Source organism: Camelus dromedarius, chromosome 7 (assembly GCF_036321535.1).
Source record: "Camelus dromedarius isolate mCamDro1 chromosome 7, mCamDro1.pat, whole genome shotgun sequence".
NCBI classification, from domain to species: domain Eukaryota; kingdom Metazoa; phylum Chordata; class Mammalia; order Artiodactyla; family Camelidae; genus Camelus; species Camelus dromedarius.
This window is the reverse complement of record NC_087442.1, coordinates 78,823,240-78,845,118: the sequence shown is the minus strand read 5'-3', so window position 1 is coordinate 78,845,118 and position 21,879 is coordinate 78,823,240. Positions and strand designations below refer to the sequence as shown.

The window sequence follows — 21,879 nt, the reverse complement described above, 5'->3', positions numbered from 1 at the left end:
GGTGGGGGTGGGGAATCTTCACAGGCTAACTTCCAATAAGACAATGTATGTGAAAACGCTTTCCAGTGATTTTTGAGCCCAAGTGGCCAAGCCCAAGGATGATGACAGCAGAGCGGTAGGGACTCCGGTCCACGCCGCTCACCATCCTCCAGGCGGCTGGTAACGCGGCCCCCACCCCGAGGACCAGAGAGAGCGCAGATAGCGCCTTCAGGGACGCGGAGATGGAAGTTTAGCTCCGGGAACCGGGAACGGACACCCGCAAACACGCTCCCTCCGACGGCAGACAAGCGGCGCTCCCACGGGCCCGCGCAGGCGCGCAGTCTCCCGCGCCGCGCTCCGTCGTGCTCTATTGCGCATGTCTGAGGAGGGGGCGGAGCGGCGCCTGACTGGCAGGCAGAGGCCCAGCGAGGCGGAGGAGCTCCTTCCCGGCGGGCGGGGACTCTCGGGCCACCCGTGCGTCAGTTCCGCTGGGGCGGGACGGAGCTGGGGGAGGGTGGCGCCCCCGCTGCTGCTGCTGCTCTGCTGTTTGGGTTGGACGCTCAGCTGATGCGGGCCGGCCGTGGGACGCCCATGCCGGGGAGAGGCGCGACGGCACTGCCGCCCAAGTAGTCGCGGCCTGCAGCCCGGTGAGTGGCCCCTGGGAGGCCGGCGGGGATGACCGGGTAGGGGAGAGGGCAGCCTGGTGGCCCTGGGCACTCGTCCGGCCCTCCGGGTCTTCTTATCTCTCCTCGGAGGGCGCTTCCAGAGCCAGAGGGCGGGGAGACGCCCGGCTCCCGAAGGCGCCCGGGCTCCGGAAGAGGGCCGCGTGTCCTGGGACTGATTGGTGCGTCGTGCTCTCCGCCTCCTGTGTCCCCGTAGGTCTTGCTGGTCCAGACGCGCTGACTGTTTTGGTTTTTCTGGTCCCGCCCCACGCTTCCTGTCCTACCCCCGCGACTCCCCTCCTAGTTTCCCCGAGTCTTGTGTGGCTTCCCCGGGACTGTAGGGCTCTCCAGCAGTTCGCTGGTGACTGTCAAAAAAGAGTTTCCCATTTTTACATCATTTTCTTCTGTCAGTGCACCGGGTGAGTCTGCTGCTCGATGTTTCTCACTTATCAGCAGTTTGTTTGTAACCCCACCCACACTGAACTCTCTGACTCGCTCCCTGACTGCTGTTGCTTAAGCCGATTCAGGTGTGTGCTTTTTAAAAGGTGGAGTTGTATGAATAATTGTGTGGCAGTGCTTCCCGTCACTGTCATTTCTGTCATCATGCTGGGAGGAACTTGGTTTCTTCGCCTAATACAGTGATAACTTTAAATAAAAGTGGTGACACCTAGGCAAAACTTCGAAGAGTTGTGGAACAAGGAGCTATCATGTAATCCTATTTAGAGACTTTTTTTTACTGTCATTAACAGTTGCATCCCAGTCTACAGTCCCATTTGCTGAGATTTCAAAAATGACAGGAAGGATGGTTTAGTGTATCGAGAAAATGCTATTGAAACAGTGAAATGTTAAAAAATTTTTAAATCCGAGAATTTTTTAAAAGTATATTACCCGGTGAACTGAGAGTTTATGCCTCTTATGAGGCAGGTGTTTCAAACCCATTGTAATTATTTTGTTAAAATGCTTGTGCAAATTAATTGTACTTTGAATATAAGAACACATTATTTCATAATTTTTGTTACTCAAACTTTTTCTCAATGTGGACCTTATTTTCCTATTTTTGTATCAGACGTATATTAAAATCTTGAAAGCAGTGGCCTTTTTACATGTGATGTTGGATGAAGAGATGAGTTTCACTTGTTTATTGACTTGCTTCAAGTGCAAAGTTAATCAAGATACATCGTGTACTTTGCGATTTTTTTGCTTAGTAATAATGACAGATAATGTGTGCTGAAGGGTACCTATTGCGTTCCTTGTTGAACATGTATTTGTGAAAAGGTCATAGTTAGTTAGCAGGCACTCTTAGGTAATTCTAACCTGTCTTTCCCATGTCTTATATTTTACTTTGTTCATTATCTGATTTTTTTTTTTTTTTTTTAGAATGTGCTTTCATGCCCTGAATTTTTCTGAATCTCTTTTCTCCTGTGCTTTTTTTGTTTGCTTGGAAGACTACTGCTTCCTTACTCTGAATGGCAGAGTTCTACCCTTGTTCTCTCTACATCAGAGTTTTTAAATTTGAAACCCAAGGAATACTTTAGTAGTTCCGTGAATATCCGGCAGTGTCATGGAAAAATATAGTTTATATATGCAAGTAAGTGTTTTTCACGGAAGAGGAGCTTTTGTCGAGTTCTGTGATCCCCAATTCATTACTGTACACTTTTCTTTGGTAAATCCAGCCTTGTGGTTTCAGCTGTCACTGTGCTAACAACTCCAAACATAAATCTACAGCCTTTGTTCCTACATCACCATTTGAATATCCCACTGTTAATTCATCCTGTAAATCCAAAAGATTTTTATTAAATTGATCCTCTTCCCAGTTATCTCATATCCACGAATGGCATTCTCTCTGTTTCTCTAAAAACCCTCAAATTGTCTTAACACCTCCCTCACCTTACCCCATTCTTTTCTGTCACCAAGTTCCATGTTTTGTTGTTTACCCACTTTCAAAGTGTGGCTCAGAGTAACCCTCACCTCCATTACAGCGCTGTGACCTTGATTCATACCCCGTCACTTCATGCCTGCATTATTGTGATAAGTGAAGTCCTGTATAAATTCATTCTTTCCATCCTCAGCCAAGTCTCCACCTAGAGATTCCCTTAATTCTTCTCCTTAAAACTCCACTCCATTCCCAAGTGGCTGGTCTAAGCCTCACTATTCTATTTATAGCTCCGTTGTATACTACCCTATAAATAGGGTGTCTGGTCTTCCCTGCTCTCCTCTCAATTGAAGATGGTGCCTCCCAGTTTACGTTCTTTATCTTCTTGCAGTCTAGTCTAACTTCTGTCCCAGCCGAGTTTGCTCTGAAAAACCTTACCTGCATTTACCTGTGTTGTGACCTGGGAGCAGTTAAAGTAAGCGTGTTGATTTTGTTGACCGCTCTCTTTGTTTAGTAACTTTTTGGTGGATAGTTACAGTTTCTAGACAGGCGCATTAAAATAGTGTGATTGTGAAATTCTCTAGTCTTCTTTAACTGTTCCTTTTTTCAAATTTGCTTCGTATGCTGCATTTCAGTGCCAGGTTGTTTGGTGTATTCATAATTGGTCATGAGGGTTGTATCTCATCAGAAAGAAAGAATGTAGACCCCCTTACCCAGATCTAGGCTTATGTAGCTCTGTCCTCCGCTTGACTCCTGGGCCCACCTCTACCATTTTTCCCATTTCTTAACTTCCCTTCAACCACCGTGTTCTTGCTCTTCCTGAACAGTCAAAGCCCATTCCTGTCTCTAAAGCCTTGATTGCTTTTTCCTGTGCCTTGAACGTTTTTTTCCCCAGATACTTTTAATAATTTGCTTCCTCACTTCTTTCAGGTCTCAGGAACATGTCAGCTCAATTCTTCTGACCACGTCAACTAAAAAAGCACTCTGCACCCTTCCTCCCCAACCCCCAGCTCCATTTTTCTTCGTGGCACTTCTTAACCTGTTATACGTTATATAGTTATTTGTTTGTTAATAAATTGTCTTGTTCTCCGAGACCTAGAAGACTGCCTGAGGTTTAATAAGTAAATAGATTATTCCTTTTACTGTTATATAGCATCCCTTTTTATTTTATTTAATAAATAAAAATATTTATTTTTATTTCATTTAATGCTTATTTTTTGTAATTCTTTTTTTTATTGACATATAGTCACTTACAATGTTGTGTCAATTTCTGGTTACAGCATGATAGTTCAGTCATACATACACATACATATGCTCGTTTTCATATTCTTTTTCATTAGAGGTTACTACAAGATATTGAATATAGTTCCCTGTGCTATAGGTATAAACTTGTTGTTTTATCCTTTTGATGCTTTTGCCTTAAATTTGCCTTCAAGTGCTTTTTTGCTTTCTTTGGGTTATATAGGCCTGGTATGTGATTTCCTCTGTTCCTTCATCTTCAGCCTTTCTTTGTCATTATATTGTGACGCTTGTGGCTGGAGTTTTCATTTCTAAAACTTTGTTCTTCACTCTCATTCTTTGTACAGTTCCCATTTTTTTGCTTTCTTTTTTTTTGTCCCCTCTCTTATACCACTGAACATTTTAAACCTCCTTAATTTTTTTTCTATTATTTATGATCTTGGTTGTACTTTTTACTGTTGGCCTTTGTGCTGGTACTCTCTGGAGGGAATTGTTCATTTCCTTGGGTATTCGTTCTGTAATCTTTGACTGTGAGTTAATCTTCAGTGCTGGTTGCTTGGCGTGGGAGTCTCATTTGCCAAGAGCTTTGGAAATGTCCTCACGTGGTCATTTTAGTGGACACTGCCGAGGCCCCATGGAGTTCACCACCTCTGACTAGTATTCATTGGCTTAGGGCCTCTGTACCTCAAGGATGCATGACTGCAGATCCAGGCCTGTGATTCCTCTTCAGTAGTGGATTTCCCACTGTTGTTTGTTTTGTTTTGTTTTTAAACATTTTTTTTGTTGTGGTAAAAATAAAGTTTACCATCTTAACCACTTTTAAGTGTATGGTTCAATGACATTAAGTACATATTCATGTTGTTGTAAAACAGATCTACAGTACCGTTTCGTCTTACAGAACTGGAACCCTAACCCATTCAACAACAGGTTTTGCCCAGTTCCTTCAGCCCCTGTTACTGTCATCTACTCTCTGTTTCTATGAATTTGACCACTCTAGGTACCCCATGCAAGTGGAATCACACAGTATTTGCCCTTTAATTTCACTTAACGTAATGTCCTCAGGGTTCATCCATGCTGTAGCATGTGACAGGATTTCCTTCCTTTTTAAGGCTGCATAATATTCCATTGTGTGCACATAGCACATTTTGTTTAACTGTTCATGAACATTTGGGTTATTCCCACCTCTGCTATTGTGAATAGTGATGCTGTGAACATAGGTATACATAGGTATACAAATAACTCTTTGAGGTCCTGCTTTGCATTCATTTGAATATATACCTAGAAGTAGGATTGCTGGATCACATAGTAGCTCTATTTTTAATATCTTGTGTACTGCTATACTTTTTTCCATGGCAGCTGCACCATTTTACAGTCCCATTAACAGTGCTCAAGGGTCTCAACTTTTCCACATCTTTGCCATCATTTGGTATTTTTTGGTGTTTTTTTTTTTTATAATAGCTTCCCTGATGAGTGTGGAGTAATACCTCATTTGGTTTTTATTTGTATTTCTCTAATGATCAGTGATGTTGATCGTCTTTTCACATGCTTGTTTACCGTTTGCTTATCATCTTTTGAGAAATGTCTGCTCAAGTCCTTTACCCATTTTTTGAGTTATTTCATTTTTTGTTGTTGAGTTGTAGGAGTCCATTATTGGCTTTGTGTGTGGCTTTTTAATCCACAAGTACTTTAATTGTATTTTATCCTGTGTTTTTGTGTTGGAGATTGTGGGGCTCCTATGTTAATTCAGCTTATTACATTGGTGCAAATCTGGAGGAGTTCCAAAGAGCCAGGAAGCCAGACAGGCTTGCTCTTTTTCTCTCCTCCCCTCTATAAAACTGGATGTTTTAAAATAATATGCTCACATGCCATGTAGCAAGATTTTAGTTCAGAGTATTATCTTCTGAACAGTCACAGTAGGCTTTTGGTTTCTGTCTTTCTCAGTCTTGTCCTCATTACTCCATTCTGTCCGAGATCTGCTAGGATCATCTTAATGTCATTCCTTTGCTTAAAGTACTTTATTGACGGTTTGATCTTTAATCTCCTTGGCAAGATTCACCAGGCCCTTCTTAACCTGGCCCACACTGTCTTTGCAGTACCATCTTCTGCCTCTCCCCTGTTACTTTGTCCAGGTCCTGGAGCAAAACTGGATGACTTGCAGTTTTTGCTCATATTGTGCATGCCTTTTTAAATGCTTTTTTTGTGTTTGCTTGTGTTTATCTTTCCCATTATCTAGAATTCTCTACTTCCCCTCTCACCTTTTACCATGGGGTGAATTCATATTATGCCATTTTTATCTTCTTTTTTTGGACTTACCTGGGTATCTCCTCTCACCTTGTGTCTTCCATTCACCTAGCACTATCTGTTAAAGTGTATTAAACTGTTCCCTTTTTTAAATTACAAAAGTGATACTTGTTCTTTGTTAATAATTGAATCCATATAAAAGTAAAAAGTAGAAGCCCCTCTCCTCATTCTGTTTTGATTCCACTCCTCAGTTCACAGGAATAAATAAGCGCTTACCCTTTCAGAATTTCTGTGCGAGTCTGTGTGTTTGTGTGTGTGTAGCCACAAAGTTAAATCGCATACATTGGTTTTTGTTTTCTTTTATTACATAATATCTCTGTGTCTGCATCAATGTATCTTTATGTGTATGGTACATATTTTATTGTAGTTTGCCTTTTTCACTGTGCCGTGTATGAAGAATATGTCGTTATACTCAGACCATCTAGTTCTCCTTAACTGCTATGTAACGTTCCATTGTAACTCGCTCCGTTTTATGTACATACCATAGTTTATTTAACCACCCTTTGCTAGAAGACACTTCGAGTTGTTTTTCAATGTTTTGTTATTTCAGGCAATGTGGCAGGGAATGTGTGTACACACTTTTGCATGCTTATGCAGTTATTTCTGTAGATTCTTTATAGTGGAATTGATGCAGGAAAACAGATGTGGGGCATGAGAAGGTCTGTGTCCCAGGCTTCGGTTGAGCCCCTGGGATGTGCCCCACCAAGCGTGGGTCCTTGGCTTCGCTCAGGAGAGAATTCAAGAGCGAGCCACAGTTGAGTAAAGGTAGATTTATTCAGGGAGATACATTGAAAGGCAAGAGAAAGGCCATGAGGTATGGGGGTTTGGTGCTCAGATTAAAAGTAGATACACACTCCATACACAGAGTGTGGGCTGTCTCTGAAGAGGGAGAGAGAGGCACCGAATTGCTGGTTTTTAGGGCTTGGCCGCTTCATATGCTAATAAATGGAAGGACCAGTCTAAGGGGAAGGGGCTGGGATTCCCAGGAAGTTGACCATTTCCCACTCTTCGATCTTTTATAGCTAACCTTGGGATTGCCATGTTGCCTGTGGGCGTGTTATTCACCATGTTAATATATTACAGTGGGCGTATAATTAAGCTCAAGATCTACTGGAAGTTAAATCTCTCATCATCCTGAGCCTCAAGGCCTACTGGGGGTTGAATCTTTCATCATTTTGATGTTAATTGCTGTGGCATTCCTTGAATGGCTGTGCCCTACCCTCTTCCTGTCTCAGAATTGCTGATCAAAGAGTATATGCCTTTAAAATTTGGATAGATAGCATTGAACATTTCCTTAGATACTGTCAGGTAGCCCTCTGTCCCACGTCCCCAGGGCATTATCAATACTGGATATTATCATTCATTTACATTTTACCAAATGAAAGAACACAATATCTATTTTAAACAGCATTTGTATTGTGGTTATGATCCCTTTGTCTGTTAGATGGTGCACGTGGCTTCTTCTAGTCTGACTTATTAATTAAATAAGCACTTATTACCAGACAGTGGAATCTTCTTTACATGGCTGTCTCCAGCTCTAGACTGAAAGTTTCTTTGTGTCCTGTTTGTGGTCTCAGTATCTAGCACCGTGTCTGGTGTAGCTTTGTTGTTATTGAACCTAGGTTCCTGTGCATGATGCATGGTGAGGCCAAACCAACCAAAATATCAAGAGTTTGGAGCGGGGAGAAAGGTTTATTGCAAGGGCCATGTGAGAACAGTGGCTCACTCTCAAAAGACCCAAACTCCCTGATAGGTTTCAGGGAAGAGTTTCTGTGGCAAAATCAGGGGTTGGGGGGTGGGGTCTGCAGGGTGTGTGACTTTCCTCTGATTGGTTGGTGGGGTAACAGGGTGGTGTTTCAGGAATCTCAACCATCAGCCTTCTGGTTCCAACCAGTCTGGGGTCCACTGCTTGTGTTCAGCCTGAAGTGACCCTCCTCTATCTGGGTGGGGGCCTTGGTTCCTACAGAGGAACCAAGAGTTGTGTATCAAGTGGTTATGCACACCAGCCCACCCCAGGAGGAGCCGGACCTTGCCCCATCTCAGCACTACTGTTTCTTTCTGCATTCCTTCACTCCCTTGATTAGTAACTGTTTGAATCTGCCCTTTGGAACTCAGGGAAGGTCTAGGAAGCAAAAGCCTTTTTCCTACATACAAGAAACTGGGAACACAGAAAGGCTTTTGTGCCCGAGAGGGCCCCGCAGGGTCCTGCTCTGGTTTCCATCCCCCCTTTTCTTGGATACTGCTCAGTCTTGAGGGGAACAGGAGTTGGACAAGAAAATAACATTTTAGATAGAGAGGTTAATCAAACTCAGCAGAAGAATTTGATTTTAGGGGGACTAGGTTTCAGACTAAATAGTCTACAGATGGTTTGCAATGAATAAAAGACTTGACTCTTCAAAGAACTTAAAGTCTGGTATCACGTAAAGTAGTCAAGACTTCAACAATAAGGAAGAAAAATAGCAGATTATCTAAATTGCATATTCAGTTTTGTGGTGTAGGAAACCTTACCTACTGGGTAGCTTCCCTCAATCGGTTTTCATGAAACATCCTGCTGCTCATTTTCTTTATTCATTGACTTCCGTACTGAGAGATGAGTTATTTTCTGTTAGCTTAAAAGTGAAATCAGCCATTATCAGCCATAATGGGAATATATCATTCTGTCTTCTTTTGAGACAATTTGCTGAGTTTAGTTCAAGTAGTAATGTATTTTATCTCTTACCCAATTTCAGTTTTACCTTGAATCCTAATTTTTTTTTTCTTGCCATTTCAGGTAAGACCATGAATTGTGGCATTTCTTAAATGAAGCATTCAGGAATGAAGTGACAGTTGTAACATATAGAAAATAAATGATTTTTAAGTTATGTCTATTAATTTGACTATAGATATATATTATATTTACCTCCTTAGTAATGTGAGAAGTCTTTGTGGGAAGCAGAGAAGCAAGCCGCTGCATTTCTTGTGCTCACCTAAATATCACTGGAGGATAAGCCACATCAGTCTGCAAGGAGGTTCTTATACAAGCAAAATAAGATGTAAATGGACCAAAAATGAGGCACATCCTTGCAGTAAGCACTGTTGCTATCCTAGCAACCATGGTTTGCATATCGGAATTTTGAGACTTAGCACTTCTTCTCCCAAGGGCCTTACAAAAGTGAGCCTTCGTATGTCCCGTATTAAAAGTACTTTGAACTCCGTTTCAAAGGCTGTTTTCGGCAATCAGAATGAAATGATCTCTCGTTTGGCTCAATTTAAGCCAAGTTCTCGAATATTAAGAAAAGTATCAGATAGTGGCTGGTTCAAACAGAAAACCGTTAAAGAAACCATCAAATTTCTGAAAAAATACAGCAACCAATCAGCAGAAAAGAATTCTGTCCCAGAAGAGCAGAGTCACATTCTAGATAAAGAAGATACAGGTAAACAAAGCCTTTTCCATTACACGAGTAATATCACCACAAAATTTGGAGAGTCATTCTACTTTTTGTCACATCATATTAATTCCTACTTCAAGCGGGAGGAAGAAATGTCTCAAGAAAAGGAAAAGAAACGTTTCCAGGACGAATCAGAACTTGAAATTAAAAAGGTCGAAGAAGAGAAATCCAGTTCCCCAGATGCCAGCGTCCTGACTGAAAAGAAGCTGGGCTCAGAAGCCGCTTCGAGTACAGAGGACGAGCCTGCAGGTCCCAGTGGAACACCTGAGGTTCTTCCTGTCTCCACGAAACAAAGTATTGCTAACTTTCTTTCCCGTCCCACCGAAGGAGTACAAGCTTTAGTAGGTGGTTATATCGGTGGACTTGTCCCCAAATTAAAGTATGATTCAAAGAGCCAGTCGGAAGAGCAGGAGGAGGCGGTTAAAGCTGAGCAGGCCGTCAGCAAAGACAAACACACCGAGGAGAAAAGGCGGCTCTCTCTCCAGCGAGAAAAGGCAAGCTGTTACTCAGTTTAGTTTTAAGTTTCATCTCCCAGTGGGACCTAAGAAACTCTAATCATTTGTTGGTATTACTAGAACAGCTTCATATTCTAAATGTATGTATTTTAATATGTCTTTCTAGATCATTGCCAGAGTGAGCATTGATAACAGAACCCGGGCGTTAGTTCAGGCATTGAGAAGGACAACTGACCCAAGGCTCTGCATTAATAGGGTTGAGGAACTGACTTTCCATCTTCTAGAATTTCCTGAAGGCAAAGGAGTGGCTGTTAAGGTAATTCTAATTACCTTTAATCTGGTTTTTTTTCTTGGAACAGAAATGTTAATAAGCCTTCAGAAATGGAGAAGGCAGTGCCTGTCATTTTTTTATTTAAATATTTTTGTGTTTTTGTCATACATGTGATGTGTTGCATATTCAGTAATTGCCTCATTTATTCTATGATATGCATTATGCTAAAAAGCTCCCTTTTATTCTGTGATATAAATTATGCTTCTAGTATTTATATCTATATTTTGAGTTTGAAATAGAATATAACTCTCAGTATATTAGTTGAATTGCCTAAAAGCTGCCAAGTTTTTCTTAAATGCAATGTAGGTTTTATACTATGTAAGTACTCTTTTTAAGACAGGAGTCATAATTCATAAGACCACTGCTAATTTTTATTTCATGATCTTTTTGTATTTGAAAGTCTAAGAATTTTAATGATCTTACTGATCATTGAATTGGTGATCCTATTAATAAAACAATTAGCTTTTCCTTGTCTCAGTTTTTTCAAATATAAAACCATGAAGATAATATAAGCCCCTTTAAATAGACTGTTTTCAGAGAAATCTTATAAAATGTGAATGATGCAGTTAAGTCTCTTTGCATCTGAGATTATTTGTAATATATAATGAACAATTTGGAAATACCATATAATGAATAGATAATGTTAACATTTCATTAGAGATCTGTTAGTATTTATTTTTAATTTGCCATCCAGAAAATTATAAGTGAAATTAGTTCACATTTATTCAACTTTTTGATAACCATCTTACTGAAAAATTATGTTTTTTGAACAATGTACCTTTCTGTAGTTTTATATTGTATAATACATACATTATAATAGCTAAACTTTAGAATTTCATGGACATAAAATTTGGGGTTATCTTTTATAAATATGTACTCTTACCTAAAAGATAAATTTTCCAAATACAGATATGCTTTTAAGTCATTTAACATTGCAGTGATATACTGGAAGCAGAGCTCTAAGATGGAATTGCATACTTTAAGGAGCTTTAAAAAAACTTTTTATTGAAGTATATATAATACACATGCAGTTGTAAGTATACAGTTCATTGAGTTTTCATATACGCCCATATAACTAGCACCCAGATGTAGAACAGAATTTATCACTTCAGAAGCCTCGCTTGGGCCCCCTTTCAGTCACAGTCTCCCCAAAAGTAATCAGATTAGTTTGCCTGTTTCTGTACATTATATAAACTATTACGATTGCCTTCTTTCACTGAACATGCTGGTAGGAATCTTTCACATTGTTGTAGGTGGTTGTAGATCATTCATTCTCGTTGCTTTTTACGCTCCATGGTGTGAATGTATCACAGCTCATTTGTTCACTGTGCTGGTGATGGATTTCTTGATGGTTTTCAGTTTTAGTCTATCATGACTAGTTTGCTGATAGAAACTTGGGGAACTCTTATTATTTTCCATAACTGACCCCAAATCTCAGGACCCTTCAGTCCCAGGGAGACATGTGATGTGTGTTTTCTTGTAGAGCAGCTCGCCTGGATTTACCGGGCTTCCTCCTCACTGATGCACTTCATGTACTCCTCTTTCCTTTTCATTTCCTGAACCCCGGAATTTAAAGGCTTGGCTGAGTTAAGCATTTTCTTGTTAGAGCACATTGTAGATGATGTGATGTCCCTCATACTGCGTCATGCCAGAACACACACACCTGGGTGAGTAACCATTAGTAATGCTAAGAGTGACCCCTGGACTAGAGAGATTACCGTCTGATCTTTTCATTGGATGGTTAGGCTAGAACCATTATCCCATCAGTCATTAACCTAATTGTTCCCAGAACTAGTCATTTTACGAGGGTTACAGAATGATAGATTTCTAATTCTGTCATCCTTCTGCATTACAATTGATATTCTCCTGTAAAAGTAGAGCTTTTCTTCACTAGCTGAAGCTGTTTGGATTCTCTCAAAGAACAATGTTGCTGGAAAAGCAAAAAATGCTTAATTTCTTTCTACTTAGTCACCAGTTTTCAAAGTAAAGAATTTTAAAAGCTGCCTCAGTGGTGAGATGAACTTTTGGCATTTTTTTCTTTTTGGTTATCATTATAAAGTCATAGTTTTTCTTAAACTTTTTAACTTAAAAAATATGTATACAGAAAAGAATATAGCTCCATGGATTTTCAAGAATTGAACACATCTATATAAAAACCACCCAATTAAGAAACAGAATTTTCCCAGCACTCCAAAAGCCCCTTTGTGCCCCTTTCCAATCACTGTCTTTAAAAAGATTGACCAATTTTTTTGATTTCCAGCAGTGTAGATTAGTTGCACCTCTTTCTGCATGTTATATAAATGGAATGAATGTGGTGCGTTCTTCCATTGATTTGGGCTTTCTTGATTTTCCCTCAATGTCTTAGTCCATTTGGGCCACTGTAATGAAATACCATCAACTGGGTAGCTTATAAACAGCAGAAATTGATTTCTCAGAGTTCTGGAAGCTGCAAGTCAAGGTCACGGCACCAACATGATTGCTTTGTGGTGAGGGCCCTCTTCTTGGCTCACAGCTGGCGCCTTCTCACTTGGTGGCCTGGGCAAGGGCTCTCTCTGGGGCCTCTTTTATAAGGGCACTAATCCCTCTTCCTGAAGGCTCCACCCTCATGAACTAAGCCCCTCCCTAAGGCTTCAGCTCCTAATACTATCATTTGGGGAGGGTTAGGATTTCAACATAAGGAATTTTGAGAGGACACAAATACTCAGACCAGAGCACTTGATACTTAAAAACCTTTCAATATAGGTATCTTGCACATCTTTAATTAGGTTTTTTTAAATTTAATTCCTGGGCATATGATGTTTGGGGATGGTAATTTTATTTTTGTTATTTTTATTTTAATATATTTTACTAATACCAGGATCACTTCTTGATCTTTTATTTGGTGCTAGTTTCACAAACCTTATAATTTTTCTGGATGCTGGACATTGTGAATTTTAAAAATTGCATAGGATCTAGACCATATCAGATGATTTCTTTTTCCAGAGATAGTCTGTTTGTTCCTCTGCTTGACATACAGAGTGGGACACTGATAATCTTAATTCAGTTAGGGTTAGAGCTGGGCAGTGCCTGGCTTACAGTTTGTTGACATTTCTAGTTTGCCCTGTTTTTAGGGCACATTGAGAGCCTAATGTGTTCACTACCACCATCACCTCCTTGAGCCCTAAAATCTCAAAAATACAGAAAATCCCATTCTCATTTTCAGAGATTTTCAGCCTAACTTTTTAACTTCCCACACCACATAGTTAAAGAATCCAGCAAATGTCCTGAGGTGAAACCAGTCATGTGATTGAGGCCCCTCGAGTCCTCAGTTTAACTTGGGGTACTGACCAGATGAGATGCTTCCATAGAAGCTAGAATCTTCGATAAACTCAACATAGAATCCTTAAGGATTTAAGCTCTTGCCTCTGATCAGCAGTAGGCAGTTAAACTCTTAGAATCTTGAAGTTCTAGTTCAGTTTAAACTAATTTAATTGCTCCAATTTCTGCCTTCTACCTTAGTTTTATTTTTTAATTAACATTTGTTGATATTTCACATGAGCAAACCTTGTATGCCTTGTATTTTGTGTGCAGTATACACAGGATGGTTTATTTTTTCTTTTAATAACAAATTTAGTTTCCTGTAATTACTATGAGGCAGTTTGATCTGCTTAACTTTAGGATTTGGACATAATACTGTATAAAATTTACCATGTTAACCTTTTGTTGTAACAATTAATACTTCATAAATTTGTGTTAAGCAAATTGTATTTTTTCTAATTGTTAAGTATTGCACCTTTTAAAGAAAATACTGGGCTAGAGGTTAATTTTTGACCTAGATGTTAGGACAAATGTATTCTAGGTATTAATTGACATTAACATGTCAAAAACTAATCTGTCATTTAAAATTACTGAGAGTAATAAACAGTGGCACCCAGATTATCTGTGATGATCTACATGTGTTGGTTAAAAATAATCATACGTTGTCACTCTTGATTTGACAAAAGCAACAAAATGTCTTTTCTCTCAATATAGGAGAAAATTATTCCATATTTACTACGATTGAGACAAATTAAGGATGAAACTCTTCAGGCTGCAGTTAGAGAAATTTTGGCCTTAATTGGCTACGTGGATCCAGTGAAAGGAAGAGGAATCCGGATTCTCACGATTGATGGTGGAGGAACAAGGTAAGGCTAGAAAAATGATTTTTTTTAAATTATAGACCCAAAATACTAAAAATAGAACTGCCATATTATCCAACAGTTTCACTGCTGGGTATTTACTGAAGGAAACGAAAACACTAATGTGAAAAGATATATGCACCCCTATGTTTATTGTAGCATTATTTACAATACCCAAGGTATAGAAACAACCTGTGTCCATTGATGGATGAATGGCTGAAGAATATGTGAGGGCTATACACATACACATACACGTATATGCACACATACACGCGTATACGCACACATACATGCATATACACACAGGTACATATTACACAGTGGAGTACTACTGAACCATAAAAAAGAATGAAATCTTGCCATTTGTGACAACATGGGTGGAACTTGAGGTTATTATGCTAAGTGAAGTAAGTCAGACAGGGAAAGACAAAAACCATATGATTTCATTTCCATGTGGAATCTAAGAAAGCAAATCAAAACAAAACTCAGATACAGAGGACAGATTGGTGGTTGCCAGGTGGAAGGGGGCTGGAGGGTATGGGAAATGGGTGAAGGGGATCAAAAGGTACAAACTTGCAGCTATAAAATAAGTCATGAGAATGTAATGTACAGCATGGGGAATATAGTCAATAATTATAAGTATAAAAAAATTTAAAAGCAAAGTAAATCTTAAAAGTTATCAGAAGGAAAAAAAATTTTGTAACTTTGTGTGGTGGCAGATGGTAAATAGACTTATTGGGGTGACCATTTTACAGTGCAAATGAATGTCAAATCATTATGTTGTATAGCTGAAACTAATATAATGTTGTAAAGTTATACTTTAATTGGGGAAAAAAAAACAACCTGTAGATCCAATTCAGACTTAGGAATTTTTTTAACTGATTCAGTGTTACTGTATGTCATTATAAATCAAAATTTTAAAATAAAACATGAAATAGTTCTTAATTTACTAATTTATCAGTCTAAGAACTTCTTTATTGAATTTCTTTTTATTTTAATGTAACCTAGTATTAATAGTTTCGTTTGCTCTTTTCAGGCCTTTTCAGTAGTTTAGGACAGTTTATCAACCATGATTCTCTTAAAATCTTGGCAGTGGTCTGTAACATTATCTTTCTTTTATTATACTTACCTTACCCTTGTGTATCTGTCAACTAGTCACTTAATAAAGTGATTATAGGAAAAGGAGCCTGTATCAGTAACTTCCTTCCTGACTCCCGACATCTTCACTTGCAGATGCCAGTTCTGGTGCCACACAAGGAATGTTTAATGCATTCTTAGCTCAGAACAAGCTCATTTCACCATCAGGCTGCATTCTTGCTGGCAGTCCATCCATGCTCCCTATTCTGCCTTAGTTGTCATGGTCCTTACTTCTTGTTGACGAGATACTTTGGCTTGACTTGATGAACCTTTCCCTCCGAATTTTCTAGCTTGTGTTCCAGTTCCCCCACCATTTCTACTCTTACCTTAAGAGACAACAACTAGAAAAATCAAAGTATGTTATTGAATAGTAATGGGTGCTATGAAAAAATAAAGGGATAGAGAGTAACAGTGCTATTTTAAGGAGTGATCATGACTGTGACTTTTTGAAGAAATAACATTTGAATAGAGATCTGAAAGAAGACCATTAAGGAACATTCAGATGTCTGTTTAGAGAAGGGGAGGTATATAGTGAGATGTTTTTGACCGATAAGTGTTTGATTTCATAGAACAGGAGTTTTATTAGTCATACAGGGAGGAAATTAGAGTGAAGATATTTGATAAAATCTAGAGATTGGTTAGGATGAAGGTGGATTTAGGTCAGTGGTTCTCCCCTGGAGGTGAATTTGCTCCCTAGACGGTATTAACTGGCAAGTGTCTGGAGACATTTTTAGTTGCTGGGGACTGACTGCTACTTGCATTTGGTGAGAAGAGGACAGTTGGTGCTAAATAACCTACAGCGCTTAGGAGAGCCCCTACAGCGAAGGATTATCTGGCCCAAAATGTCAGTAGTGTTGCTGTTGAGAAGCCTCGGTTTAGGGGAATATGAGAAAGCGGCCAGAATGGGAAATTTGTGTGGAAAGAAGTAAGATAGGAAGGCTTGTGAGAAAAAGAACCCACATCTTATATTTCTTTTGTATGAGAGAGCCTGATACGGTGTTAGTCATATAGAATCAGTGTGGTAAGAATATTTATTTCTAAATTTATCCTGCATTAATTTGTAAATATGGCATTTTAAAATATTTTCTTCTTGCTTATACGAGTAAAACTTGAGAGGGGGAAAAAAGAAGTACAAAGAAAACCAAACCAAACAATCCTAGCTCACAATTTATTCCAAGATTATTTTTCGTACTTTGATTTATTTCTTCAGAATTCTTTTCTGTGTGACTATGTATGTGTATGTTTTATTTCCTTTTCATAAGGTAATGGAGTTCGCATTGTTAAGTATATTTCATCCAGCATTACCTTTAATTCTTCATGTCTCACATTGAATTCATGATTGTAGCTCTCTCATAAGCCATCTCATCTTCTCTTACCTCTCTTCAAATCCACATTACTTCTCACAATTAAAAAAAAGTCTACCTTTCATTTTCTACTTTTATCTTACAATATTTTCTGGTGACTCTCTGCTTGCAGCATCAAAGCAGTTTGACACTCTAAATTTTATTATGTGATGCCTGACTAATGTTGAGTTCCCGGACTTCTCTGCCGCACACCTTATTTTGGGATGAGAACTTTTCATTGTTTCTGTATGTCCTCCCAGTATTAAGATTGTCCACGTGTTAACACACAGCCTGATTGGCCTACACCTCCTAGGCTATTTCATCTTTCTTATTCCTTCGTGAAGCCACTAACTGCCTTTGGCAAGGATCCAGAAATGAACAAAGTCAGCAGCACAACTCAATACATCCTTAATGCAGAGCATTGTCCTCATGTAGTTGAGAGGTTTTTTTAAGATGAATAAATGAAAGAAAGCTTAAGAGTAGGATTAGTGAAATATATAAAACAAAATGTATAGAAGCACAGGTAACCAACTACATTGGTAAATGAAGAAACCAACAGATAACATCCCCAAACTGGTGAGTGGAGGTCTGAAGTAATTTCCACAGTTGAACTATTTAACAAAATATCTTACATTGTCATATCTTCGTCGTCTTATTTAAGAGATGCTGGTATAAATTCAGAAACGTGCTGCCGTGACACAGGACTTAACACCATTATTTAGATACTGGATTTTCGAAGGTGATCCAGAGAACTTTGGCAGTTTTAACTGATGTGAATTTATATTACTAGTTTTCATGTTAGCATATAAGCTAGAAAACCAGTTTATAGAATTGTTTTATTCAACAATTTAACTTTCCTTAAAACAGGAATTCTCATTTTTGCCTTTTTATTTTTCCTACAGGGGCGTGGTTGCTCTTCAGACACTACGAAAATTAGTTGAACTTACTCAGAAGCCAGTTCATCAACTCTTTGATTACATTTGTGGTGTAAGCACAGGTAATCGCTTTTGTAAGGAAAAGTGAGTGCATTAAAGGAAAAGAATGTTAAGCACTTCTTTTTAAGGTCATGGTTATTTCCTGAAATGATGGATATTGGTTTCATGTTTTGATAATGAATAATCCTCTGATGTACTTAATGAACTTTTAAAAATGTTTTTTTGGGAGTAAGTTAACATTCAGAAGTAGATTTTAACATGCTTTTCTAATATGTTTTAAATAAGCCACAGTGACAGTTGCAAATTATGAATTATTGCTTTATGGCATAGTCACCTTAAGAAAAGTGATGAAATGGAAGGAAAGTAGGTACTCAAGATTGTACTTGAACCAATGGGACATTAAAGCTGGATAAGATTTTACTTTGTTTTAAAAGATGTCCCTCTTTAAGGAAATTGCTTCTTACATCCTTTATCTGGTTGTTTGAAACCAAAATTTAAATTGATAAATATGAGAATCTGTGTTTTTTTTAAAAGCTACTTTTTAATATTGCTAGTTGATGTGTACCTAAAATTGTAATTTTGTTTGTATAGAAGAAATTGGCATCTTAGAATACGATTGTTTCCCAGTAATTTTCTCGTTTTCACTGACTCGCCATCGGATGCATTTTTGTTTTCTTTTCTGTTTGCTGTGTTTTTTTATTTCCTACATCAGCTCTCTCGCCCATGTTGCAGCCCTGCCCTGCCCCAGCGCGTACGTGACGCCTCTCAGGGTGCCTGTAGGTATTGCTTCCCTCCCAGGAACACCCAAGCACGACTGGTTGCAGATCCTTGCTGTGTATTTTACCACCTGACCTAAGAATTTCTCACTTTACATTAGTTTATCTTCACAAGCTATTGGTTCTATTTTTTCTCATTCTTTTTAATTATAGTAGTAGTTCTAAATACCACTAGCTACAAAACCAAATGATTTCTCTACATTATCTGTGTCAAGTATGACTGATATTCCCAAAGGGCATGTTCATTGATGCTCCATTGTGAGAACTAAATGAGAGCTGCTGTAGGGAAGATTCAGAAGCGTAAGGAGTCGGTGACTCCTGCAATGTTCCACTGAACATTGATTCCTCAAGCTGATAGCCACCTTGGAGAAGGTTCTGTTGAAGGAAGTTAAATAGGTCTCTTTACAGAGGGACTTCTGAGGTCTTCCAGTACGTTAAAAATGCACTGTGCCTCCCAGGATAGGAAAATAACATGTACATCCCCAGTTGATAACTGTGGAAACTTTTCTTAGAGACCTTTCCCAGGGCAAGCATTCTTGTTTTTTAATTTGAGCTATTACCCTGGCCATTTCTGTTAAATTTGGGAATGGTGCTAGCAATTTAAACATGCAAACGTATCTACAAGCTACCTTCCTGCTTTGGCACCATTGTTAGCAATGGGAGCTTGAAAGAGAATTTTAAATTGAGACATTCATCCATCGAGTAGAATATCAGTTTATGTAATATGTACGTTTCTGTATTTATCACAATACATCTTTTCCACTGTGTCTTCTTGCTTATGTTAACCTCCACTTGTAATCTAGTGCTTATAATTTTCCTTTCCTTTTTCCATTTTGTGTATTCTAATATAGAAATTTTGTTTGCACTCATAGTTTTTATAAAGTTAATAAATTTATATTTAGCTTAAGGATAATGTCCTTACCAGTTCAGTAAAATTCATTTTTTAACATCTGTTCATCTTTATAGTAGCTCTTCTTCACAGGAAACTTAATTTTTTTTTGGCAAGTTATTCCTTGTGGTAACTAAAAATTTTCTGCAAATTGAAAAGTAACAATTTCTTTTATATAGTTATGCCATACATTGTATTTTAAAACAAGCTGACTTATCGCTTACTAGAATAAGACTAAGATGGTGGTGGTGGTTTCATAGGTGTATACATCTGTCAAAATTCATCAAACTGTACTGTACAGGTATCATACCACACTAAAGGTGTTAGGAAAAAAAGACTAAAAACGGTTAAATACATAGAATATTTAAAATGCATCATGCTTAGTGATTTCCTGTTTTTTTCCATTGTTTGCAGTCTCAGTGTAAGCAGTGCTGCTGTACAGGTCTCTGCTCCCCCCCCCCCATCCCCCAAAGTTTCTTCTGCCCTTTTTCTCCTTGGTTCAGGGTTAAGCCAGTTAGGTACACTAGGTGGCAGTGGGTCCTACCACTTAGTTGCAGCTAGGATATGCGATCAGCTATTTAAAAAGACATCCCAGAGACCTAATTTCTTTATTTATTACATTGGTTCCCAGGACCAACCTGAAGGAGTAATTATTTTAATGAATTGGTAAGTTGTCCAATATACTGTATTCTGTGACTAAAACTAAGGAATATCTTAAGGTTAGAAAGAACATTATCTACCACAGTATCTTTTTTTTTTAAATTGAAATATAGTTGATTTACAATGTTGTGTTTCTGGTGTATACAATATCTTAATTATATATTATTTAATTTAATGTAGAACAACACATTTTTATATATTTATCATCATGATTATTGGTTAACATTGATTTAATCTTTTTTGAGGCCTGGTAAAGCCCTTCACATGTGGCCCTTCCAGGGTTATAAGAACCTATAAATTTATTTGTTGTTATTATCCTTATTTTTCAGATGAACAAAGTTTGGGCTCCGAGAGGTATAGTAGTCTTTCCCAGGTGACACAAAGTATCAAAAGTAGAATTTTAACCGGGTCTGTGAGTCAGGAGATCTTATACATACTGTAATGTCAGTGCTGATAAAAACTGAACGTTCTTTCTTTCAGGTGCTATATTAGCATTCATGTTGGGATTGTTCCATATGCCCCTGGATGAATGTGAGGAGCTTTATCGAAAGTTAGGATCAGATGTGTTTTCACAAAATGTCATTGTTGGAACAGTCAAAATGAGTTGGAGCCATGCATTTTATGACAGTCAAGCATGGGAAAACATTCTTAAGTAAGTTATAATTGTGCTTTTTAAAATTGTCTTGACTGTATAGGTAATACGTACATTCATGATTTGGAAAATGTAAAGAAGAATAAATACTACGTGAGAGACAACCCCTGTTACTATTTTGGTGAATCGTATTCTAGTCACCGTTTTCTCAGGTTCATGTGTGTGAGGTTTGCGAGTGAAAATTGCGATTGCCTTTTTAAAACTTGAGACCGTACTGTATAGAGGACATGCTGGCATCCTGTTGTGTTACTTAACATACAGTTGTCTCTCAGTATCCGTGGGAGGTCAGTTCGAGGACCTGCAAGGATACCAACATCCCCAGGTGCTCAGGTGCCTTATTTAAAATGGCACAGTGGTATTAGTCTTTCTCGAATCATTAACAGATATTCTTCTAAAAGATTTAATAATTTTTAAACATTTTCGCAAAATATGACAAAGCCATTATACTCACCTTCTAAAAATGTTAAGCATAAAGTAGAGACTTAAAATCACCCACAGTCTTATTCAGAGCTGTAGACCTTGCAGTGTGTTTTCTTCTAGTTTTCCTCCTAGGCTCTGTTCATTTTCATACATGTTTTATGTGGTGGAAATTATGTTATAATTTTCTGTCCTTTCTGCTTTTTTCAGCTTTATTAAAATCCCTTGACAAATTTTTTTAAAGACTGCACTGCATTCCCCCATGTGATGTTGCCATATTTTCTCAACCATTTATGTTTAGGACATTTATGTTGTTTCTAGTTGTTTGTGATTATGAATACTGCTATGGTAGGAAAATTTACATTTCTGCCCACACTTCAGAATATATCAGTAAGTCAGTTTGTAAGAAGCATACTTACTGGGTCAACGTTGATGTCTTTTAAAAATAATCATTATATAGGAAATACGAGAATATGTAAAGAAAAACTATGAGAATAACTTACAGTCCTACTAAGAACAAAAGAATTTCTTAGAGATGAAGAAGTGTATGAGTGTTTGAGGTTGTGAGTGTGCATGTGTTTTCATCCCCTTCACAAAACTGGGATGATAACGCACTTGTAGATTTGTATCTCAGCATTTTGTCAT

At 38.4% G+C, this 21,879-nt stretch overlaps 1 protein-coding gene across 2 annotated transcripts in view; it reads left to right on the top strand.

Annotated features, from left to right (window-relative positions):
- Positions 1-463: 463 nt before the first annotated feature.
- PNPLA8 (patatin like phospholipase domain containing 8) overlaps positions 464-21,879 on the top strand; it is a 38,043-nt gene continuing 16,627 nt past the window's right edge. For both annotated transcript variants that reach the window (XM_031454659.2, XM_064487707.1), the window contains exons 1-6: positions 464-626; positions 8,825-9,976; positions 10,104-10,253; positions 14,280-14,431; positions 17,808-17,902; positions 20,646-20,817. In XM_031454659.2, coding sequence (XP_031310519.1) covers positions 8,915-9,976; positions 10,104-10,253; positions 14,280-14,431; positions 17,808-17,902; positions 20,646-20,817 — 1,631 coding nt within the window. In that variant the 5' untranslated portion in view covers positions 464-626; positions 8,825-8,914. The remainder of the gene's footprint in view (positions 627-8,824; positions 9,977-10,103; positions 10,254-14,279; positions 14,432-17,807; positions 17,903-20,645; positions 20,818-21,879) is intronic.